Raw genomic sequence first — 25,004 nt, forward strand, 5'->3', positions numbered from 1 at the left:
TCTTCCAGATTCTTTATGATATGGAGTCATGATTTTGTTAATTGATTTTAACTTAAATTCCATATTGTTACAAACACAAATTGAAGTGGTTTCAGTGTTATGGTATTAAAACATATTTAAAGTAAACAGGGAAATTGAAAAGTATTAGGTTGGAACCAAATAATCATAAAGGTACCTAGGATTATAACAAAAATTAAACATTATATTTAGCTCTGAGATTCCTAGGAGAAAAGACAAAAAGGGAAACAGTACATTATATAGTTCTCATAGTTTAATAGAAAGATTGAATTTTTTTGGTATGTAGTTCCTTTTAGAAATAACAAAATAGAAAATGAGTTCAACCATTGCTTTATAGATAACAGGGAAATGTCCTTCAATTGAGCATTTCTTTTCCCCACATTAATAAAGTCTGCACACACCTCCTATGTTAACAGGAAATAGGAATTTCAGATAACAAATGTGAAAAGTTGAAATAATCCTGACCAATTTTTCAAATCAATTGTTGAAAATATTTATTTAGAAAAAAATCTTTAGTTGGAAAACAGCAGAAACCAAAGAAAAACACACTTCAGGTAAACAACAGAACACTACGCTAAGTTTAGTTCTACAATAAAAGCCACACAAATCTGTGTGTGGCCAAGGATGAGGATGCAGAGAAAAGAAAAAGAAAATTGAGAGAGAGGTAGAATATAACTCTTTGCTTACTGCAGGTCTTGTCTGGAGGAGAACCTCTGGAAAATAATAAGTTAGGATGGCCCTAGTCTACCAGCATGCCAGAGGCAGAACCAATATAATTTCCTAAAATATGAGATTTGTGTCAATTCTTAGAGTAACTCACTAAGGTGGTTTGGTTCCACCAATGAATAAAGTTTCTAATTCTATACTAAGCTCACCCTTTGGAACATCAATCTCATCTCCAGATTCTTCTCCAAGCTTCTTCCACCAGGGTGCTTGTATGTACTTCAGGGTTGTGAGATGGGCCTGCTTGGCCTTGGCTGCCACAGGTCTGGATCTACTTAGGAAGAGCTCAGGTTCTTTCCCTTCTGCCTCCTTCAGACTTGGTGCCTCTGTAGTGGACAGAAAATAAACAGATGAGCAGAAGAGTCCTATGCCAAGCAGGTAGAAACTTGGAAGCTACAGAGCTGTAACTTTGTAGGCAGAAACAGCATTCCAACTCTGAATGTATTACTTTTGAGAAAGGGTCTTGCTCTATTGCCCAAGCTGGAGTGCAGTAGCGTGATCACGGTTCACTGCAGCCTCAACCTCCTGGGCTCAAGTGATTCTCCCACCTCAGCTTCCTAAGTACCTGGGACTATGCCACCATACCCAGCTAATGTTTTTTCTTTTTTTGTAGAGATCTTACTATGCTGCCCAGGCTGGTCTCAAACTCGTGGACTCAAGCAATTCTTCTGCCTCAGCTTCCCTAAGTGTTGGGATTACAGCCATGTGTCAACATATTCGGCCCATTTCTGTTTTTTTTGAGATTGAGTTTTGCTCTTGTTGCCCAGGCTGGAATGCCATGATGCGATCTCGGCTCACTGCAACCTCCGCATCCTGGGTTCAAGCGATTCTCCTACCTCAGCCTCCTGAGTAGCTGGGATTACAGGCGTGCGCCACCATGCCCAGCTAATTTTGTATTTTTAGTAGAGACGGGGGTTTCACCATGTTGGTCAGGCTGGTCTCGAACTCCTGACCTCAGATGATCCACCTACCTCTGCCTCCCAAAATGTTGGGATTACAGGCGTGAGCCACCTCGCCCGGACATTTCTGTGTTTAAAGGAATTAAAAAAGATGTAGATTTTTATAAGATGGCTTTTTTTTTTTTAATTATTTTTTGAGACAGAGTCTCACTCTGTCACCTAGGCTGGAGTGCAATGGCGCGATCTCTGCCTACTACAACCTCCGCCTCCCGGGTTCAAGCAATTCTCCTGCCTCAGCCTCCTGAGTAGCCGGGATTACGGGCACCCGCCACCATGCCCAGCTAATTTTTGTATTTTCAGTAGAGATGGGGTTTCTCCATGTTGGTCATGCTGGTCTCGAACTCCTGATCTCTTGATCCGCCCACTTCGGCCTCCCAAAGTGCTAGGATTAGAGGTGTGAACCACCTCGCCCAGCCAAGATGGTTTATTTAAAGAACAGAAACTTTAATAGAACCTCATCCTATAGATGAGAGGCTCAGTTTCAGCCATTTATCCGATTTAAAAATATAAAATTCCCAAGTAGTGGCCATTAGATAGAAAACACTGGTCCTTTCTGTTTACATACACCAAAGAAATCCAAGAGGCTGACTGAAACACAGGGGCTTCATGGATGGGATCTCTCATTAAATGGATCAGTGGTTATGATGAATTAATTTTTGTAAAGTGCTTCATTAAAAATTATAGGCCAGGCGCGGTGGCTCATGCCTATAATCCCAGCACTTTGGGAGGCCGAGGTAGTCAGGTCACAAGGTCAAGAGATTGAGACCATCTTGGCCAACATGGTGAAACTCCGTCTCTACTAAAACTACAAAAATTAGCTGGGTGTGGTGGTGCGCACCTGTAGTCCCAGCTACTCAGGGAGGCTGAGGCAGGAGAATCGCTTGAACCTGGGAGGTGGAGGTTGCAGTAAGCCAAGATCACACCACTGCACTCCAGCCTGGCAACAGAGCGAGACTCCGTCTCAAAATAATAATTAAAAAAAAATTATAAAATGCTCTACAAGTGAATGGCACTCTAACTATTGTCATCATCTACTTATAAAATATGACCAAAAGCTTTTCAGATTACATAGTAAAAGATGGCTAGTAGGGCTCAGCATCTGAAATTAATAACTTTGGGGTGACACATATGAATGATGGCAAGGCTTGGGGAAACAGGTAAGAAGGAGGTTATAAAATCCGCATCATTTGAAAACATTGTGTGCTGGTCTGATCTATGTAGAAATTTCCTGAGGTTAGGGGATGAGCTAAAGATGCTTACTAATGGTTTCCTTCTGAAGGTTTTGGATGTCACAAACCTCGCATAGGTTGTTCCTTTTAGAGAATGAAAGTAAAATGAGCACATACTCATTAGCTGTTCAATGTTGGTGCTGATCTGTGCCGTCAGAGCTTCTCTGTGCTGCTGGGCTCGCTCTTCTAGGGCCCTGCCCATAAAGTAGTGTTGCAGTCGTTCTTGAGCTTGGGCATGGAGCTCCCTACTGACCACATCTGACATTGGAGAGCCCTGGAAACACAGGACAGAAAAACTTGTCACAGAGAGGACATAGGTATCAAAGTACCCAACCACTCAGCAGAGGTTTTAGACTGCTTAGCTGTCTCTCATTTTATCAATTGAATCTTATGATTGATGTCTATCTTGTACTGTTATGCAAGTATTAAACAGTCTCTTAAAAGTTTTAGATAAAAATAATGGTGGAGAAGTTTTTTGTCTTTCTTTTTTGTATGCGCCCATACTTTACTTTCTCAGACACTGTGGAATTATGGGAGAAGAGATAAGATTGAGAGATCACAGTGAAAAATTACAAATGGTTTGGTAAAGACATTGGCCTGGGGCCGGGTGTGGTGGCTCACGCCTGTAATCCCAGCACTTTGGGAGGCCAAGGTGGGTGGATCACCTGAGGTCAGGAGTTCAAGACCAGCCTGGCCAACATGGTGAAAACCCATCTCTACAAAAATTAGCTGGGCATGATGGTGGGTGCCTGTAATCCCAGCTACTCAGGAGGCTGAGGCGGGAGAATTACTTGAACCTGGGAGGCAGAGTTTGCAGTGAGCCGAGATTGCGCCATTGCACTCCAGCCTAGGCAACAGAGCAAAACTCTGTCTAAAAAAAAAAAAAAAAAAAAAGACCCTGGCCTATAACAGCTGTAACAAGGCCAATCCCTTTGTTTCTTCTTTGTTTTACTTCTTATCCCATTCTCACTCCCAAACTTATCCAAGCCATATGTTGTAACTGCTTCTGGATTCACAGAACAAGGGACAAAATCATCCAAAGGACCATGTGTTCTTTTGGCTAGTCAGCTAATTTAAGGGGAACTTAACTGATTAGTTTGGGCAAGGATGAAATAATCTTAACTTTGGAGGTAATAAAGAACCTGACACCACAGCTTTCTCAAATATTCCTGTTCCTGATCCTGGATATGACCCTGTTCCACTAAAACCTTACTTCTCAGCCACAGGATCTTAAACAGCTGCACTAGAGTATGGCTAAAGAAGCACTTTATTTTTTTTTTTTTTTTGAGATGGAGTCTCGCTCTGTCACCCAGGCTGGACTGCAGTGGTGCAATCTTGGCTCACTGCAAGCTCTGCCTCCCGGGTTCACACCATTCTCCTGCCTCAGCCTCTCCAAGTAGCTGGGACTACAGGCGCCCGCCACCACGCCCGGCTAATTTTTTTGTATTTTTAGTAGAGACGGGGTTTCACCGTGGTCTCGATCTCCTGACCTCATGATCCGCCTGCCTCGGCCTCCCAAAGTGCTGGGATTACAAGCGTGAGCCACCACGCCCAGCCAAGAAGCATTTTAAAAAAAGAAAAACAGGAGCATGCATCAGAACTACATATAGTGTATTAAAAAAAGAGATATCAAAGACCTAAACATAAGAGCTAAAACTGTAAAACTCCTAGAAGAAAACACAGGAAAAGCATCATGACATGGGTTTTGGTGATGATTTCTTCATGTGACACCAAAGCATAGGAAAAAAAAAAATAGACAAAATGAACTTCATCAAAATTAAACACTTTGGTGCACCAAAGATCACTATCAAGAAAGTTAACTGGCAGTCCACAGAATGGCAAAAAATGTTTGCAAATCATATATCTAAGGGAATTAATCTCTATAATATATAAAGAACTCCTAAAACTCTACAAAAAAAAAACCTGATTAAAAAATGAACAAAATATAACCCTGTGGGAAAAAAAAATAAACAAATGACTTGAACAGACATTTCTGCAAAAAAGATAAAGAAATGGCCAATAAACACATGAAAAGATGCTCAAAATCACTAATTAGGAAAATGCAAGTTCAAACTATAAGATAGAACTTCATATCTATTAGCTGCTATCAAAAACAATGACTACAACAAAGATAACTAATGTTGACAAGGATATACAGAAACCGGAACCCTGTGACTGGTAGAAATGTAAAATGGTACAGCCACTATGGAAAACAGTATGGCAGTTCCTCAAAAATTTTTTTAAAAAGAATTAGCATACAATCTAGTATTTCCATTTTGGACACTCACCCAAAAGAATTGAAAGCAAGTACACAGATATTTGTACACACATGCTCACAGTAGCATTATTCACAATAGCCAAAGGGTGGAAGGAACCCAAGTGTTCCTTGGATAAACAAAATGTAGTATATATAATGGAATATTATTGAGCCTTTAAAAAGTATAAAATTCTGACACACGCTAAAACATGAACCTTGAAGACATTATACCAACTGAAACAATGAAGTATTATTCCACTCATGAGGTACTTAGAGTAGGCAAATTCATAGAGACAGAAAGTAGAATGGTGGTTGCCAGGAGCTGGGTAGTGGGGGAATGGTGAGTTAGTGTTTAATGGATGCAGAGTTTCAGTTCTGCAAGATGAAAAAAGTTCTGAAGATGGATGGCGGTGATGGTTGCACAAACAATATGAACGTACTTAATGCTACCAAACTACATTTAAACATAGTTAAAATGGTAATTTTTATATTTTATCTATTTTACCACCCTGAAAATAAATAAATTTTAAAAATATAGATACATGAGGCCACACAAAATGTATCAGAATTTCTTGGGGTGTGTGGGGCTTGGGTATCTAATTTTTATAAAGGTGATTAAATTTGTAAATGATTAAAACTGTTAAAAGCAATATAGTCCTCTCTACAGAGCTTAGGAACTGATTATCTATTTGTTGGAGAGGAGGCATGCTTCTGTCTGTCTTCATTCTACCTCTGCTCACAGGAAAAACTTTCAGTTGTGGTTCTGCCCCTCTCTCCAATTCGGTTCTGGTGCTTGGCTAAGGGAGGAGTTGCTAATATGATTGATCAGCACTTAAGAGATTCATTGGCCCTATACACCATGGAATACTATGCAGCCATAAAAAAGGATGAGTTCATGTCCTTTGCAGGGACATGGATGAAGCTGGAAACCATCATTCTCAGCAAACTAATACAAGAACAGAAAACCAAACACTGCATGTTCTCAACCATAAGTGGAAGCTGAACAATGAGAATGTGTGGACGCACGGAGGGGATCATCACACACTGGGGCCTATCAGGGGGTGGGGAGCTAAGGGAGGGATAGCATTAGGAGAAAAACCTAATGTAGCTGACAGGTTGATGGGTCCCAAACCACCTATGGCACGTGTATATCTATGTAACAAACCTGCATGTTCTGCACTTGTATCCCAAAACCTAAAGTATAACAATAATTAAAAAAAAGAGATTCATTGGCCATGTTTTATTGGTGGCCAGGCTGAATATTTTTAAAATCTCAGGCCCCCTAAATTATTTTTTAAGCATTTAAGTTAAAACAACTTTTTAAAAAATATAGCTTTATTTAGCATTAGATATATCTCCTAATGCCGTCCCTCCCCCCTCCCCCAACCCCACAACAGTCCCCGGAGTGTGATGTTCCCCTTCCTGTGTCCATGAGTTCTCATTGTTCAGTTCCCACCTATGAGTGAGAACATGTGGTGTTTGGTTTTTTGTCCTTGCAATAGTTTACTGAGAATGATGTTTTCCAGTTTCATCCATGTCCCTACAAAGGACATGAACTCATCATTTTTTATGGCTGCATAGTATTCCATGGTGTATATGTGCCACGTTTTCTTGATCCAGTCTATCGTTGTTGGACATTTGGGTTGGTTCCAACTCTTTGCTATTGCGAATAGTGCCGCAATAAACATACGTGTACATGTGTCTTTATAACAGCATGATTTATAGTCCTTTGGGTATATACCCAGTAATGGGATGGCTGGGTCAAATGGTATTTCTAGTTCTAGATCCCTGAGGAATCACCACACTGATTTCCACAATGGTTGAACTAGTTTACAGTCCCACCAACAGTGTAAAAGTGTTCCTATTTCTCCACATCCTCTCCAGCACCTGTTGTTTCCTGACTTTTTAATGATGGCCATTCTAACTGGTGTGAGATGGTATCTCACTGTGGTTTTGATTTGCATTTCTCTGATGGCCAGTGATGATGAGCATTTCTTCATGTGTTTTTTGGCTGCATAAATGTCTTCTTTTGAGAAGTGTCTGTTCATGTCCTTCGCCCACTTAGTTTAATGGGTGCAGCAAAACAACATGGCACATGGATACATATGTAACAAACCTGCACATTGTGCACATGTACCCTAAAACCTAAAGTATAATAATAAAAAAATAAAAATAAAAATAAAAAATACAGCTTTATTGAGGTAAAAATACCATACACTAAACAACAAATATTGAAAGGGTACAATTTGCTAAGCTTTGACATACACATACCTAGTTCATCACTACCAAGTTTCCTGGTGCTCTTTTGTAAATCCTTATCCTCACCCTACCCATCCACCAACTACTTATCCCAAGCAACTACTTATCTATTTAATGTTACTATAGATTAGTTTATATTTTTAGAATTTACATAAAGGGAATCATAAAGAATGTATTCTACTCTGTCTGGCTTCTTTGATTTAGCATAATTATTTTGAGATTCATCCATGTTTTTTTTTTTTCTTAAAAAATTTTTTTTGAAGACAGGGTCTCACTCTGTCACCCAGGATAGAGTACAGTGGTGCCATCACTGCTGACTGCAGCCTCGAACTCCTGGGCTCAAGCGATCCACCTGCCTCAGCCTCTCAAAGTGCTGGAATTAAGGGCATGAGCCACCATGCCCGGCCAGAGATTCATCTATGTTGTTGAGAGTATCAATTTATTCCTTTATACATGCTGAATGGTACTCCATGGTTCTAGTTTTTGGCCCATGAGCATTCACGTGCAAGTGTCTGTATAGACATGTATTTCTTTTTCTCTGGGGTAAATATCTAGGAGTAGAATGGCTGAATCTTATGATAGATGTATGTTTAATTTTTAAAGAAACTGTTGAACTGTCTTCCAAAGTAGTTGTACTATTTTACATTTCCATAAGTGGTGACTCTGCCACATGCTTGCTAACCTTTGGCATGTTCCATTTTAAAAATTCCAACAGGTATGAAGTATCTTACTGTGGGTTATATTTTCAAAATTTTTAAATTTTTATTAAAAAAATAGAGATAGGGTCTCACTATGTTACCCAGGCTGGTATCAAACTGCTGGGCTGAAGCAATCCTCCCACCTTGGCCTCCCAAAGCATTAGGATTACAGGTATGAGCCACTGTGCTGGGCCCTTATTGTGGTTTGAATGTGCATTTTCCTTAGTGACTAATGATGCATTTTTCATGTGTTTATTTGTCATCTATCTTTTGGTGAAGTATCTGTTCAAAGCTTTTGTCCATTTAAAAAACAAAACAACTAGTTCATATGTTTTCTGTTTAGTTTTGAGAGTTCTTTCTATATTATGGACAGAGGACCTTTATCAAATATATGCTTGGCAATGATATTCTCCCAATCTGTGCCTTATTTCTTTAATTCTCTTAATGGTGTCTTATGAAGAGAAGTTTTAAATTTCAATAAAGCAAATTTATCAAATTTTCCTTTTTGAATCATGCTTCTGGTACTGTATTCAAGAAAGGTCACCATATTTCTTCATTGTTCCCTTTTAGAAGTTTCATAGTTTTAGGTTTTGCATTTAGGCCTATGATCTACTTTGAGTTAAGTTTTGTATGTGAAGTGAAGTATGGCTTCAAGTTCAATGTTTTTTGACATGTGAATAGCCAATTGCTCCAGTTTTTCTACTGCATTAACTGTACATCTCTGTCAATAGTTAGTTTGCTATACATGTGCTGTTAGGTGATTCTGTCACTGTGCGCATGTCATCGAGTGTACCTACAGAAACTTAAATGGTATAGACTACTACATATGTAGGCTATGTGGTATACCCTATTGCTGTTAGGCTACAAATCTGTACAGCATGTTATTGTATTGAATATTGTAAGCAATTTTAATGCAATGGTAAGTTTTTGTATATGTAAACATATATAAACATAGAAAATGTCCAGTAAAAATATACCATTACAATATTGTGTGACCACTGTTGTATATATGGTCCAACACTGACTGAAAATTCATTATGTGACACATGGCTGTAATTACCATTTCCAGTGCTCTTAATTTCTTTATGTAGAGCCAGATTTCTCTCTGGTATCTGGCACCATTTTAAACAGAAATGTTCAGTCTTTTACACCTTAAAGAACTTAACATTTCTGATTTACATTCCCACCAACAGTGTGTAAGTGTTCCCTTTTCCCCACATCCTTGCTAACATCTGTTGTTTTTGACTTTGTAGTAATAGCCATTTTAACTGGTATAATATGATTATTTATTATGATTTTAATTTACATTTCTCTGATGATTAGTGATATTGAGCATTTTTCATTGTTTGTTGACCACTTGTATATACGTCTATTCATGTTTCTTGCCCACTTTTTTTTTTTTTGAGACAGGGTCTCACTCAGCTGCACAGGCTGGAGTGCAGTAGCATGAACATGCCTCACTGCAGCCTCAACCTCCTGAGCTCAAGTGATCACCTCACCTCAGCCTCCCAAGTAGCTGGGACCACAGACAGGCACCACCATGCCTGTCTAATTTTTAAATTTTTTGTAGAGACCAGGTCTCACCATGTTGCCTAAGCTGATCTCGAATTCCTGGGCTCAAGCAATCCTCCTGCCTTGGCATCCCAAAGTGCTGAGATTACAGGCATGAGCCACAGCATCTGGCTTTGCCCACTTTTTAATGGGGTTGTCTTTTTCTTCTTGAGTTCCTTGTAGATTCTAGATATTAGCCCTTTGTTAGAGGTATAGCTTGCAACTATTTTTTTCCCATTCTATAGGCTGTTTACTGTTGATTGTTTATTTTGCTGGGCAGGAGCTTGCAATATAGGCACGTAAATGTGCATTTTTACTCCCTCAATCTATACAAATAAAAAGAATTTAACATTTCTGGAATGTTAAATCCTTTACAACTTTAAGGATTTAACATTTTTGGTAGTGCAAGTGTACTGGTGATCAAGTCTTTCAGCTTTTGTATGTCTGAAAAAGTCTTTTTTTTTTTTTTTTTTTTTACTAGTATTTTTTTTGCCAGGTACAGAATTCTAGGTTGACAACTTTTTTTCCTTTCAGTACTTTAAAGCAAGATATCTTCGGCAGGGCAAGGTGGCTCACGCCTACAATCCCAGCCCTTTGGGAGGCCGAGATGGGTGGATCAACTGAGGTCAGGAGTTCGAGACCAGCCTGGCAAACATGGTGAAACCCCATCTCTACCAAAAATACAAAAATTAGCTGAGCATGATGGCAGGCGCCTGTAATCCTAGCTACCTGGGAGGCTGAGGCAGGAGAATCACTTGAACCCAGGAGGCAGTGGTTGCAGAGATTGCACCACTGTACTCCAGCCTGGGCGACAACAGCGAAACTCTGCCTCAAATTAAAAAAAAAAAAAAGTTATCTTCTTGCTTGCACTGTTCCTACGGAGCAATGTAATCTTTTTCTTTACATAACATTTAAAAATTTTTTTATACACCAACATGGCACATGTATACATATGTAACAAACATGCACCTTGTGCAAATGTACCCTAGAACTTAAAGTATAATAAAAAATATATATATAAAAAATTTTTTTGTTTTTAAGATTTTCACTGTATCACTGGTTTGACAATTTTGATTATGATATTCCTTGGCACAGTTTTTTCCATGTACCTTAACTGGTTTGGGTATGGGCTTATCATTTTTAGTTTGGAAAGTTTTCAGCCATTATTTTCCTCCACATCTCCTTCAGGGATTCCAAGTTTTCATTTATTGGGCCACTTACAGTCCCACAGCTCAGTAATGGTCTTTTCAAATATTTTTCTCTTTTTTCCCCTCCCTGTGACTCATTTTGGGCAGTATCTACTACTATGGCTTCACCTTTATTAATCTTCCAGCCAGCAAATCTGGAATAGCCAACTAATCTTCTATTAATTTGATCAAGTATATTTTTTCACACCATACTTTGAAGTTTTTATCTCTAGGAGTTTGATTCAGGTATTTTTTTTTATATTTTCCATATTTCTACTTGACTTTTTGAACATATAGAATACAGTTATAATGACTATTTTAATGCCCTTCTCTGCCAATTTTAACATCTATGTAATTTCTGGGTTGGTTTGATTGAATATCCTCCTCATTATGGGTCCTGTTTTCCTACTTCCATGCATACCTTTAATATTTGATTAGCTGCTAGACATTGTGACTTTTACCTTGTTGGGCGCTGGATATTTTGATATTTCTTAAAATTTTGAGTCTTTTTTTGGGATGCTGTTAAATAACATGAAAACATTTTAATCTTTTTTTGATTCTTGATTTTATAATTTGTTTGGCAGAATGGAGCCGTCTAGGCTAATCATAATCTACTATTAAAGGAAGGTCTTCCTGAGTACTCTTCACAATACCCTGTGAATTACGAGTTTCTCCAGCGTATTTGATGGGAACAGACACTATTCCTGGACCTATGTGAGTTCCAGACACACTTCCGTCTTACCTTTTCAGATGACTGGATAATTTGGCTTTGGATAATTTCCTTACATGTACATGCTGATTAGTATTCTGGAGAACACTCAAGGGGTAGATTCTGTAGATATCTGGGGTTCTCTCTCTTTGCAGCTCTCTTTACTCTGGTACTCTGTTCTATGAAGTCTAGTTCCCTTGTGTCACCTGACTCTTAGTGCCATCTCCTTAACTCAAGGATTCTAAAGAGCTCTTCTCTGTTCTCTTCCTTGAGCTATGGCCTACAAGCTCTTTCAAGGCAGTAAGCTGGGGTAATTATAGGGCTTGCTTTGTTCCCTCTCAGAGTTTATTGCTCTTTGTTGTCTGATGTCCAGGGTCTTGAAAACGATTTCATACATTTTATCTGTTTATGTTTGTTTCTTTTTCTGGTTGTTTCAGGCAGGAAGTAAATCTAGTCCCTGTTACTCCATCTTGGCCAGAAACAAATGTCAAAACTTTTTCCACTGTCTACCTCTTTATGGTAATCACAGAGGGCCTGACACAGAAGGGTGGTCTTTTCCTCCTCTCTTTCTCCACAGACTCCATTAGGTTTTAGGTCCCTAAATCCAGATTAGCAGAAGCGGAAAGTAAGAGAGCTTATTTACACTTCCTGGACTAAGCTTTGCTATCCAATTCAGGTTTTACCATTGCTGTGTTCCAGTGGTTACCAGACACATGCTCAGCTACTAATATATTTGTACTTCATTTCCATTTGTATAGTAGTTTTTGTTTGTTACAAAAAGTCCTTTCATTTTGGGCGCTCTGGAGGAATGAAAGGGTGAATGATAGGACTCCCTAAATATCACATCAAGCCTCTAACATCAGTTATCTAGAACCTTCAAATTTTAGAAGTGTGTGTGTATCTGTGTGTGTGTGAGAGAGAGAGAGAGAGAATGAACTCAGGCACAAACACTACCACCACAATCACAACAAAACTCGTCAAAAGTACCAAGATACACTATGAGTGCTTGGTTCAAATGAAGGAATAATTCTGACAGACTGAAATGTATAAACTGCCAACTTTCTCCATAAAATTACATAAGTGTGAAAGCATGAGAGAAGCAGTAAGAGAAAAGAAAGTAGAGGTAATCAGCAAAGGTGCAGGTGATTAAAATTAATGACAGGAGTGGTGAGTTACTCCCAAGGCAGAAAGGGAAATGACCTTTGAAGACACATAGGAGTAGATGGTCAAGAATTCAGGTGGGAGAAGTGAGTAACAGGTGACCTGCAATACTATGGTTATAGAAAGTCAAAGATATGGACATTTCTATTGGGATAAAGGTGCTAGCAGTATTATTGTGGTAAGATCATAAGAGGCAAATAGTCAAATGCTGTATCTTATTGGCTTCTGGAGGTACATTAGTAGTCCAACAAATATAAGAATGAATAATCATTGATTGACAGTTACATATACTCTTTCTGGAAGGTTCAAAATAGTCCGAGTTTTACTGTACTATTGCAAAAGAAGCAATGAACATGTCTTATTGACATAGTATGGGAAAAAACTGATTTAAAGCAGAGTCTCCTTCACCACTGACTATATCTCTATGGCTATGTAACTAGAAAAAGATATACCATTACTTCTATGGTAAAGCCAATGCATTACCTTATACCAGCAATAAATGTACACACACACACCCCCATATATATGTGTGTGTGTGTATATATGTATATATACACACACACACATATATGTACATATATGTACGTGTGTGTGTACATTTATCAATATCATGCACTGGAATAATGTAATACTGATATGGCACAGAAGCTTACATACCAAATGTCTTCTGACATAGTCATCCACTTGTTTCTTCAGTTCAACTCGGCGTGCATCAGTGAGTTCTTGGAGTCCTCGGCAAGGAGCAAATAGTTTCTTTTTCTTACGGCACTTCGCTAGGAATTTAAGCGCCTGGAAGAAAAAAAAAATTGAAGGTTTGTGATTTTTCTCCCCTAATAGAACTATTTTCTCACTACAACATATGGTAGTGATCACACTGCAATAATGATGAACTCTGAGTGTGTATAAGGAGGGGAATGGGACTGTGACAAGATGCAGAAGAATAGTGACTTTTAAAATATACAGTCTTCTGTAGTGCTTTTTACAAGGATATAGTCACGTATTATTTGTGCAGTAAGCAATGAAGAGGGAAAAAAAAGCAATAGATTCTAGTCTCAATTCTAGTACCTTATAAACTATGATTCTGGGCAAGGCACTTGATCTCTAGAGGACAGGTTCTATGTCTATAGAAAAAAGAGGACTTAATTCTACACAGCCTAGAGGATTGTAAACACCAAGGAGAGAGTATATTTCTGTCTGAATTCTCTCTCATGTCCTTCAGAATGGACTCTGGTAAAAATAAATTTTGTAATAGGCATGATATGGGACAAATTTGCAATTATTGTTTCCAATTGTTTTCACTCTGCTCATGTCTTTGTAGTTTTTATTTTCATCAAAGTTACATGTTCACATTGTTTAAAGCAGGGGTCAGCAAATCATGGCCCATAGGCCAAATCCAGCCTGCTGCCTGTTTTCATAGGGCTTGAGAGCTAAAACTGTGTGCGTGGTTTTGTTTCTGTTTTTTTTGTTTTGTTTTTCATTTTACATTGTTAATTTAAAGGGAAAAGAATATTTAGTGGCATGTAAAATTATAAAAGAATATTTAGTGGCATGGAAAATTATATGAAATTCAAAATCTAATGTTTACAAATAACTTTTTTTTTTTTTTTTTTTTTTGAGATGGAGTCTCGCTCCGTCACCAGGCTGGAGTGCAGTGGCACAATCCCAGCTCACTGCAACCTCCATCCCTCCAGGTTCAAGCAATTCCCCTGCCTCAGCCCCCTGAGTAGCTGGGATTACAGGCGTGCACCACCACGCCCAGCTAATTTTTGTATTTTTTAGTAGAGATGGAGTTTCACCACGTTAGCCAGGCTGTGATCTCTTGACCTTGTGATCTGCCTGCCTCGGCCTCCCAAAGAGCTGGGATTACAGATGTGAGCCATCGCGTCCCACCTCTACAAATAACATTTTATTGGAACACAGCCATGCTCATTGGCTGCTTTTGTGCTATAACTGAATACATGTGACACACTGCATGACCTGCAAAGCCTAAAATATTTTATCATATAGCCCTTCCCAGAAAAGTTTGCTGATGTAACTCTATTGTTTAATGTGTCAGTTCTGTAAGAATTACTACAATGCTATTGTTTAATTTGTCAGTTTCATAACAATTACTAGAATTCTTACTAGAGTTACCCACTTACCCTGTCCCCTGATTCAAGGGCAACAATTTAATTCAGGTTATTCTTTTGATATTTAGCTCCATCTACTTTTCTGTGATTTTTTTTCAGATATAGGTATCATCTATTGATTTTCTTGTATGAAAGGTATGAATTTAGCTATCTTTCAGTTTCTACTCCCCATCCATCCTATATTATTACATCATAATTTTAGTTAATGTTCAACGTTTACAAAATTATGACCACATAAAGGCTATTCACTTTTGAACAATATAGTATACTATAATTACTTTTCCTTCCTTGCACATTTTTATTTTCTCTGGAATTATTATTCTCTTTTCTCCCATGCTTTCTTTTCCATACTACCGATTATATTTTACAAACTCTGCCCTAATTTTCAACACATTAAAATACATAGGCATTCTATCAAATTCATTTTCTTGGACACATTTTCTGGAGCTTCCTGACCTGATATAATTTGGATTGACTGCTCTCTATACCTTGGGCATAGCCGTCATCCTGTGGTCTCCATTCACCATCATCTCGGTGACTACTTTTCATCTTTCCCTTGTGTTTCTTGGATTCCATGTTGCCTTCTTTCTCAGGTTGTTCCCTCTTATCTAAAAATGTCTTTGGTCTGTCCTTATCTTTAATTAATAATTTGGTTCTGTATAGAAATCTAGTTGGAAATCATTTTCCTTCAAATATATGACAATCTTACTTCAATACTTCTTAGCTTCCAATGTTCCTGTCAAGAAGTCCTTTTGTTCCTAGTACATCTTACGGTATTATGAAACAAATGTGGAAGTGTTTCTGTCACTGTATTGGACACTTAACTGGTCCCCTTAATCTAAAATTCATGACATTCGGTTCTTGGAAATCTTGTTATTTGATTTTCTGTCTTCTGTTTTTTCTTGTTCTTGATTTCAAACGTTTGGCTGTTTGACCTCCTAGACTGGTAGTCTTTTCTATCCATCTTTTTTTTTTTAAATTAAAGATTCTACCTTTTTTTCTTTTTCTAATGATATTTCACATGTTGACCAGGCTGGCCTAGAACTCCTGAGCTAATGCCATCCTGCTGCCTTAGCCTTCTGGGTAGTTGGGATTACAGGTGTGTGCCACTGACAAAATCTTTTTTCCTTGCTTTCTGTGAGATTTCTTTAACTTTTCCCCCACAGTCCTTTTATTAGTCTTTCAGTTTTCCCTGTCAAATTTTATTCTGTGTGCTCCATTTTATATGGTATCTTGGTTTTGTTTCATATATTACCTTTCCTTATCTCTCTGAGGATATTAATAACAGATTAAAAAATTTTTTTCCTTATACCTGCAATGTTTATATTCTATCAAGTATTTTTATTCCATTTGTTTTGTCTTTGGCTTTCCTTAGATATTCAGTGATACTTATCTTTCAGCTGATATTTAAGAGTGGGCACTAAGAAGCGGTTTAGAAAATTTTCCTAGGACCCTTACTTTTTGGTATTTTTTTTAAGACAGGGTCTCACTCTGTCACCCTGGCTGGAGTGCAGTGGCTTGATTATGGCTCACTGCAGCCTCAACCTCCTGGTCTCAAGTGATCTTCCCACTTCAGCTTCCTGAGTAGCCAGGACTACAGGTATGTGCCACCAAGCCCAGCTAATTTTTTATAGAGAAAGAGTTTTATTATGTGTCCTAGGCTGGTCTCAAACTCCTGAGCTCAAGTGATCCTCCTGCCTCAGCCTCCCAAAGTGCTGGGATTTACAGGCGTGAGTCACCATGCCCAGCCTTGTTTTCAGTATGGTACTTGAGTTTTCAACTGTGCTTGCATCCTTCTGTTGAGACTCTCTTCTTTCTTTCTATTCTCCCCTTTCCTTGATTTTTCTCTTTTAGCAAATTTCCTCAATTTTTAGCTCCTGGAGAAACAATGCCTCTGTTTTTGCATCAAGTAAGAAAGGAACAGAAGGTGGATAACTGTTCTGGCCTTTCTTTTCCTGCCAAGGACACTAATAACTGGTTCTTCCTGAGGGACACGTTAATTGAAAGGATATTCCTACTCCTGTATATTACCTTTTTTTTTTTTTTTTTTTTTTTTTTTTTTTCAAGGCAGGGTCTTACTCCTATTGCCCAGGCTGGAGTGCAGTGGTGTGATTACAGCTCACTGCAGCCTCAACTTCCCAGGCTCAGGTGATTTTCCCCCACTTCAGTTTCCAGGGTAGCTGGGACTACCAGTACATGCTACCGCGCCTGGCTAATTTTTGTATTTTTAGTAGAGATGAGGTTTTGCGACATTGCCCAGGCTGGTATATTACTTTCAATGAGGCTAATTATTTCCCATTTTTTTCTTAGCAAGGTCAGTTGCAGTGCCAACAGAAATATAATGTGAGTCATACACATAATTTTAAATTTTCTAGTAGTCACATTAAGAAAATAAAAAATGGGCAAAACAATATTTACTGAGTTATATAAAACATATAACAATATACACAAAATATTAGTATTTCATTATGTAATCAATATAAAAAAGTATTAATGAGATACTTTACACTTTTTTTTCATGCTACATGTTGAAAATCTGGTGGGTATTGTACACTTACAACACATTTCAATTTGGACTAGCTACATGTCAAGTTCTCCATAGCCAGCTACGTATACTTAATGATTATTTTATTGAACAGTGCAGGTCTCTAGTGTGTCTTAGAAAAGGATACTTTAGGCCAGGCACAGTGGCTCACACCTGTAATTCCAGCACTTTGGGAGGGTGAGGCGGGAGGATCACTTGAGCTCAGGAGTTGGAGACCACCCTGGACAACAGAGTGAGACTTAGACTCTACTGAAAAAAAAAAAAATTAGCTGGGCCTGGTGGTGCAAGCCTGTAGTCCCAGCTACTGTGGAGGCTGAGGTGGGAGGATCTCTTGAGCCTCACAGATCAAGGCTGCAGTGGGCTATGATTGCACCACCGCACTCCAGCCTGGGAGACACAGAGAGATTCTGTCTCAAAAGAAAAGAAAAGAAAAGAAAAGAATGCTTTAAAAATATGGCAAAATGTATCCTTTATTGACTATTGCCTTATTTCAATTTTCTCTATTTTTCTATTTCTTTTATCAGTGTACTTCCCCATTTTTCTTTCTCTTTTCCTTCTTTGAAAGTAATTCTTGGCCAGGCATGGTGATTCATGCCTATAATCTCAGCACTTAGGGAGGCTGAGGCAGGAGGATCACTTTAGCCCAGGAGTTCAAGGCTGTGATGAACTATGAACACACCACTGTACTCTAGCCTGGGTGACAGAGTGAGACCATGTCTCTTAAAAAAAAAAAAAAAAAAAAAAAAAAAAAAGTAACCCTCTTATTTCCTTTTCCATTTTGGCTAACTTTGCTTTGACTTCATCTTATTTTTATTAATGAGATGCAAAGACTATAAACATTACCTTGACCCATCCCTTTTTGCTCTTAAACAGAGTCTCATTCCTTTTTTTAGCTAGAGCAGATATGAGGCAAATGTGACTAATCTTCCTTTCGTGCCAATGGAAAGTATAAAAGCCAAAACAACTTTGCCTTCATAGCCTTCAGATACATTCCTATGATGACCCCTACTTTTTTGTCTAAGAAATGGTAGGCAAACCAGGATATTTCACTTTACAGTAGAGGATCCTTTTACAAAGTATTGGGGTCATCTAAATCAGGCAAGGTAGTAAGTCAACTTAATAAGGGCCCAGCTAATTCTATGACAGGGAAGACTTTAAAAAAGAGGTATTTATGAGGTAAAAGTATTAGAAAGAAGCCAAAGGTTCCTCCAAAGGAAGTGTCTACAACCCTAATATCAACTGGTTAACACTTAGATGGCTTTGTTTAGCAGAAGGTAAAAATCAGGAGTACGTGTGATACAGTGATGGTGCAGGACTGTTTGTTGCAGATACAACCTGAGATCCCCAGAAGAGCTTGAAGGAGTACAAGGCAGGCATCTCTTCCTACTTCTCTAGTATTTATTCTACTATGTTTTCTGGATGATTAAAAAAAAAAAAACTTTGTAAAAAGTTAATCACAGAGACTGTTCAAAATCTATCACAGTAGAAAACTGAAACTGACCTAAAAATTCAGTAAGGGATTGTTAAGCTAAATGCTATAGGACCTGAAATCCTAATATGAAAGTTAACCATGTATAAGAGAACAACTGGATGTTAGGAAAACTGGTCATTAAATTTAAAAAACCATCTTGTGCTATGCTTTTCCAAGGCAACAAAATAGTACTATGCTCTAGAGAGATCACAGAAAGATTGATATTTAAGAATAAGAGGCCAGGTACGATGGCTCACACCTGTAATCCCAGCACTTTCGGAGGCTGAGGTGGGCAGATCACGAGGTCAAGAGATCGAGACCATCCTGGCCAATATGGTGAAACCCTGTCTCTACTAAAAATACAAAAATTAGATGGGTGTGGTGGTGCGTGCCTGTAGTCCCAGCTACTTGGGAGGCTGAGGCAGGAGAATTGCTTGAACCTGGGAGGCGGAGGTTGCAGTGAGCCAAGATCGTGCCATTGCACTTCAGCCTTGCAACAGGGAAAGAGTCTGTCTCAAAAAAAAAAAAAATACAATTCTACAATTAAAATGTTATAATGATCTAAATATACCTAATATCTCATCTGTGCATTAAAAAAATGAAATATCACATGCTGCACTTGCACAGAACTTTGTAATTTACAAAATACATTCCCATAAATTAGGGTATCTGATCCACATAACAACTGAGTGAAGAGGGTAAGGGTAAACATCTATTCATACATCAAGCACATGTGATGAGCTGACAACAATAAGACTTAGCTCCTTATTCTTGAAGAACTCACAGCCCAAGTAAGAAGGGAAATAATTAACAAAACAACATTGCAGTATAGTAAATGATGTACAAGGTTCTAAGGCAGTACTAAGGACTGAGTGTCTAAATCAGCTTGGCCAGAGGTAAGGGGTTTTTCTTTTACAAAAGAAAAAACTAAGGCTCAAGAAAACTAAGTGTCTTGACCAAGGCTTTACAACAGGTAATTAGCAAAGTCAGTTTTGAACTCATATTTTTGCCTCTTAATTCAGAGCTCTTTTCACTACATTAGACTCACTGCTCTTTGAAGTGTGACAGCTGCTTTATACTCTATGAGAGACTGCCTCTGTTGGTGAAAATTTTTCCTTTCCCTGTACCCTCTCCAATGTTTCTGGATAATCAGTGCTGATTTCTCTTCCATTTCCCGATAGTGTTTCTCCACCTGACCTAAAAAGATGATAGACACTATTACAACATACTCACTGCCATGCTTTCTTAAGTTCTGGAATCAGGACAATGATAAGAATAATCTTGCATTCTTTTTATTTTTGTCAATATTGTTCACTAATTTTCCCAAATTTTACCATGGTTCTAAGATTTTAGAAACAAAGCTTTCCCAGATTATGCGCTTCTTTACAGAAAGAACTCATATAATATTTTTGTGGTAGAGTAGTAAGAAAATGGCTGAAAATCTGACACTAAGAACATTAAAAAAAAAAAAAAAAAGAATCCTAAATACACAAGAAGTCATTCAGTACCATCAGAGGAAAGGTCAAAATGTGTGTATGTGTTCTCTACTCTACATGCTTCCAAATTTCTCTTAAGTCACTCAGTCAGTTATACAGATAACTTTTTTTTTGCTTTCTTGGAGTTGCTCAGCATACAGCCTAGGGTTCACAGTACATATGTGACAGAATAAGGCAGTAGAATTGTTAAGAAAAAGAGGGATGTATTTGGGGGAGTATAAGAAACTGATATAATTTAATGATCAATTGGATATGGAGGTAAAAGAGGGAAAGGACTCTAGGATGTCTCAAATGGGAAACTGAGTAAGTTGTTGGTGCCATTACCTGAGATGGGGAATAAAGGAAAAGGAAATCTGAGGGGTAAGATAATGACTTTGGTGTTTGGGATGCCTGTGGATGTCCAGGTAAAGCTGGATCCAATAGGCAGTTGGCTACAGAGGTGTGTTATTCAATAGAGTAGAAACTATCCACAAGTGGCTACTTGGGTTAAAATAAAGTAAAATTAAAATTCAGGTCCTTCAGTGCACTAGCCATATTTCAAATACTCAATAGCCATCTCTAGCCATTGGCTACCCCACTGGATGGTACAGATATACAACCTTACATTTTTGTAAAAATTTCTCTTGGGAATTCTGCTCTAAGAGCTTAGGAGAGTAGGTAAAGATGGAGACCAGATTTGAGACTGCTCAGCACTCAGCTGAGAGTTGAGCTGTAGTTATGGATGGATACCCCAGGAAGAGCAAAATGACAGGAATAAGGTGAGGGTGGAACCCCAGAAAACATCTATATTTAATGGAGATGAAGTGAAATAAAGGGCTAGTGAAGGACCCTGGATTGAATAACAAGAAGACAGGTAAAAGAATTTGAAGATAATATTGAAACCACTAAGACCTCTCAGACCACACCTTCTTATTAATTTCAGCTTAGTCTGTCAAAGGTGGCAAGAAGATGTCATAACATTTGTACTAAGGAATGAGTTAAGTTCTGATTCCCTTGGAATGTAATAATATTCCAACTCCTTATTTTAGTTCAAGAAGTATCTTTGTGTCTCTAACAGCTATCTTTATGCAAAAATTTTTATGTTTCACAAATTATCTGAAGGATAAGAAAAAAAAAACTGGTGGGGAGATTGTTCATCGTCAACTAATAGGTCTGAATCGAAAAAATAGTAACCGTTTTTGAACTCAGAAGATTTAATGTTTATCTGAAAAACAGAGAAAAAGGACGAAAGTCCAAATTTTAAAAAAAACATCACATAGCTAGAAAACTTGGTTTGTTAAAAGATAACCTAAATATTCTTATATTTATAAAGTTGATACTGCCACTCACCTGGATGAACTATTTCAAGCATACTCAGCCACAATTCTCGGGAAAGTCTCATGGCTCTCTGTCTTTGAAGTTGCAATTGTAATTTGAGGTCCTCTTCTTCCTTCTGCCTATTTATCTCCAGCAACATCTTTGATCGTTTGGATCTGTGATGGAAACAGTGTGTTACACATAATTTTCATAAATCATATGAAAAAATGCATAACCTCACTAGTAATCAAATAAATGTAAACAGAAAAAATTTTAAGATAATTTCTAGTGTTAATAAGGTATGACAAAATAACTTGTCATCTGCTGCTGTTGTGCAACCTTTCTGGAGAAATATTTGAATATATGCATTAAAAGTCTGGAAAAATATTTGAAATATATAAATAAAAAGCCTTAAAAGTGATGACCAATTAATTCCATTACAAATAATTGTCTTAAGGAAATAATCAGATATATATGTAAAAATTTATGTTCAAAAATGTTCTCCACAGTATTACAACAGTAACAAGTTGAAAACAAACTTTGTCTCACAACAGGAAGTTGGATAAAGAGATACTGGTTCATTCACCTGATGGGATGGGATTCTATGAACTATGAAAAAATAAAATGTTTGAAGAATATTTAGTGACATGAGAATATACCGATGATCTAATGTCAGGTAAAAGGAAAATCAGGACATAGAAGAATGAGATCAAAATTGTGTCAAAAAACTTACATTTACTTACACAGAAAAATAAATAAAAAACATTAAAAATTCAAGTGATTTTTACTGCATGATGTAATTACAGTTGATCTTTATTTTCTTCTTATGCCTATTTCTCAATTATTGACAACTGAACCTTACTTTTATAACTGGTTATGAAAATTTTCATGTGGCCACATTTTATATAATTATAATTTCTGTATTATCTGCTTTTATTCACCAAAATTTCTCCTTAGTCATTCCCATCTAGTTTTTGTTGCTTCCAATATCACTACGTAAGACTACAAGTGTCAGTTTACAGTAAATATACTCAAAATGCTTTCAGACACCCACAGAAAAAGAAAACGAGGATAAGAAGAGAGGCAGAATAAACTACTTAGTTTACCTCTATAGACTTAATTTGACATGTGTCTCCCTCAAGAACATTTTCTCTTAGATCTTTTTTTAAAACTGTATTCTTAGAATTAAACTGTAAACAAATGTGGTACCTTGGCTATAGCTTTGTACTCTTAATAGCCAGACTTCATTATAGTATAGTTAGAGAGAATTATTGTGATTTTTCAACTGAATTTTCAACTCAAAATAGTTTATTTTGATTGTTTTGATAAAATTTTGTGTGCCTGTGGTTGTTTCTCATAAATCCTTCCATCAATTACAACTTAAATTTTCTCTTTCTACTTAGGGCAGAGTAGAGAATTTATTTGTTTTGAAACTTCTTTCTTCTCCCTACTATCAAGGGTAGAGAAGACCTCAAAAGTGTATGTGTGTCAAAAGATTAAGAGAAGATCTAGAGCTAGTTGAATAGTTCTAAGTGTCTCTTGCTCTTTGTGAAAGCTGGAAATGAAGTAGGTAAGGGCCTCTCCCTTCCCAAAGAATAGCTGATAGCAACTTGCCTGTTCTACAGAATTCCATCACCTCAAAATTTCTGGGTTATACAGCATGCAGATAATAATGTTTTATCTCTTACCCATTCACAGAGGGTAAAAGAGAGCAGGCCCTAAACAGAGCCTCCTTTTAAACTGATTTTTAAAAAACCTTACCTCTGTGGCCGGGTGCGGTGGCTCACACCTGTAATCCCAGCAGTTTGGGAGGCCAAGGTGGGTGGATCACCTGAGGTCAGGAGTTCGAGACCAGCCTGGCCAACATAGTGAAACCCCATTTCTACTAAAAATACAAAAATCAGCTGAGTATGATGGTGTGCACTTGTAGTCCCAGCTACTTGGGAGGCTGAGGCAGGAGCTTGAACCTGGGAGGTGGAGGTTGCAGTGAGCCGAGATCGTGCCACTGCACTCCAGCCTGAGTGACAGAGTGAGACTCTGCCTCAAAACAACAACAACGACAAAAAACTGCCTCTGTTTCTAATTTCTAATTGGCTATAGATTATAATGTCTAATACTGCGTTATCAATATTTTAAATACCATTTTACACTGTTAGTATGAAAAACATAGTAATCATTAAAATTGCATCTGCTAGAATATTTAATCTGTCAGAAAACTGGGTTTGGGAAACAATTTAGGCATGTAGGCTATGAAATATGGCAGAAATGAAAAGACTATGGAGCATGAAGGTGGAAGTAAAGTACAAACCAGAAAGACAGGACAAAAGTGAGATCTGGTGATTTAAATAGGGACTAAATTGTAAACAGGTGTGCTTATTGGATTCATATGTTTTATTTTAATGTTTGAAAACATTTATTAGGAACTGAAGTGATTTTGAATGTAATTCCCCCATTTATTATTAAATAACATCTAATTATTTTGTTCAGAGTTTCTCTAATCACGCAAAAATCAAACAATTATTCTTCCAACTTGTTTCTTTGTAAGAATTAGTAGGCACTGGACCACCTGGCATCTACACTTCTGAAAATGAAATGACTGATCAGATGTCATATTCTGAAAATAAGTAAATTCCATTATTTACATTTAATCAATCTGAATTTTTACCATTAAAGTGGGAGTTGACCAAACTTTCTGCTGCCAAGACACTGTGCCTCAGAGGGAGAGAGAGAAAAAAGATGCTATCTGCATTTACGAAGCTCAGTTTCAAGATGAAATCAACAAATGTAATTAAAACACTTAAAAATCAGCACTATGATAGAGGTAGGTAAATTGTGAGGTTTCTCTAAGATAACTAGAGCAGCTGTTAGCTGCTTCAGAAAACCTTGCTGAAGAAGAGTACTTAAGAGACAACAAAGTTTCTGAATACGAGAAATGACTAAGTAAGAAACCACTATGAAAGTGCGTTAGCAAGGGTGTGACTAGAGTCCAGGACCTGATGGATTCACAGCCGAATTCTATCAGAGGTACAAGGAGGAAATGGTACCATTCCTTCTGAAAATATTCCAATCGATAGAAAAAGAGGGAATCCTCCCTAACACATTTTATGAGGCCAGCATCGTCCTGATACCAAAGCCTGGCAGAGACGTAACCAAAAAAGAGAATTTCAGACCAATATCCTTGATGAACATTGGTGCAAAAATCCTCAATAAGATACTGGCAAATCGAATCCAGCAGCACATCAAAAAGCTTATACACCATGATCAAGTGGGCTTCATCCCTGGGATGCAAGGCTGGTTCAACATATGCAAATCAATA

The 25,004-nt window shown here is 37.7% G+C and overlaps 1 protein-coding gene across 4 annotated transcripts in view; it reads right to left on the reverse strand.

Moving 5' to 3' along the window:
* Positions 1-256: 256 nt before the first annotated feature.
* Positions 257-25,004, reverse strand: part of IQCB1 (IQ motif containing B1) — a 69,790-nt gene continuing 45,042 nt past the window's right edge. For all 4 annotated transcript variants that reach the window (XM_055259181.2, XM_055259182.2, XM_063630165.1 and 1 more), the window contains 5 exons: positions 21,722-21,864; positions 19,945-20,093; positions 13,409-13,540; positions 3,047-3,203; positions 257-1,067 (listed from right to left, as the gene is read on the reverse strand). In XM_055259181.2, coding sequence (XP_055115156.1) covers positions 838-1,067; positions 3,047-3,203; positions 13,409-13,540; positions 19,945-20,093; positions 21,722-21,864 — 811 coding nt within the window. In that variant the 3' untranslated portion in view covers positions 257-837. The remainder of the gene's footprint in view (positions 1,068-3,046; positions 3,204-13,408; positions 13,541-19,944; positions 20,094-21,721; positions 21,865-25,004) is intronic.

This window comes from Symphalangus syndactylus, chromosome 21 (genome assembly GCF_028878055.3).
Source record: "Symphalangus syndactylus isolate Jambi chromosome 21, NHGRI_mSymSyn1-v2.1_pri, whole genome shotgun sequence".
Taxonomy (NCBI): domain Eukaryota; kingdom Metazoa; phylum Chordata; class Mammalia; order Primates; family Hylobatidae; genus Symphalangus; species Symphalangus syndactylus.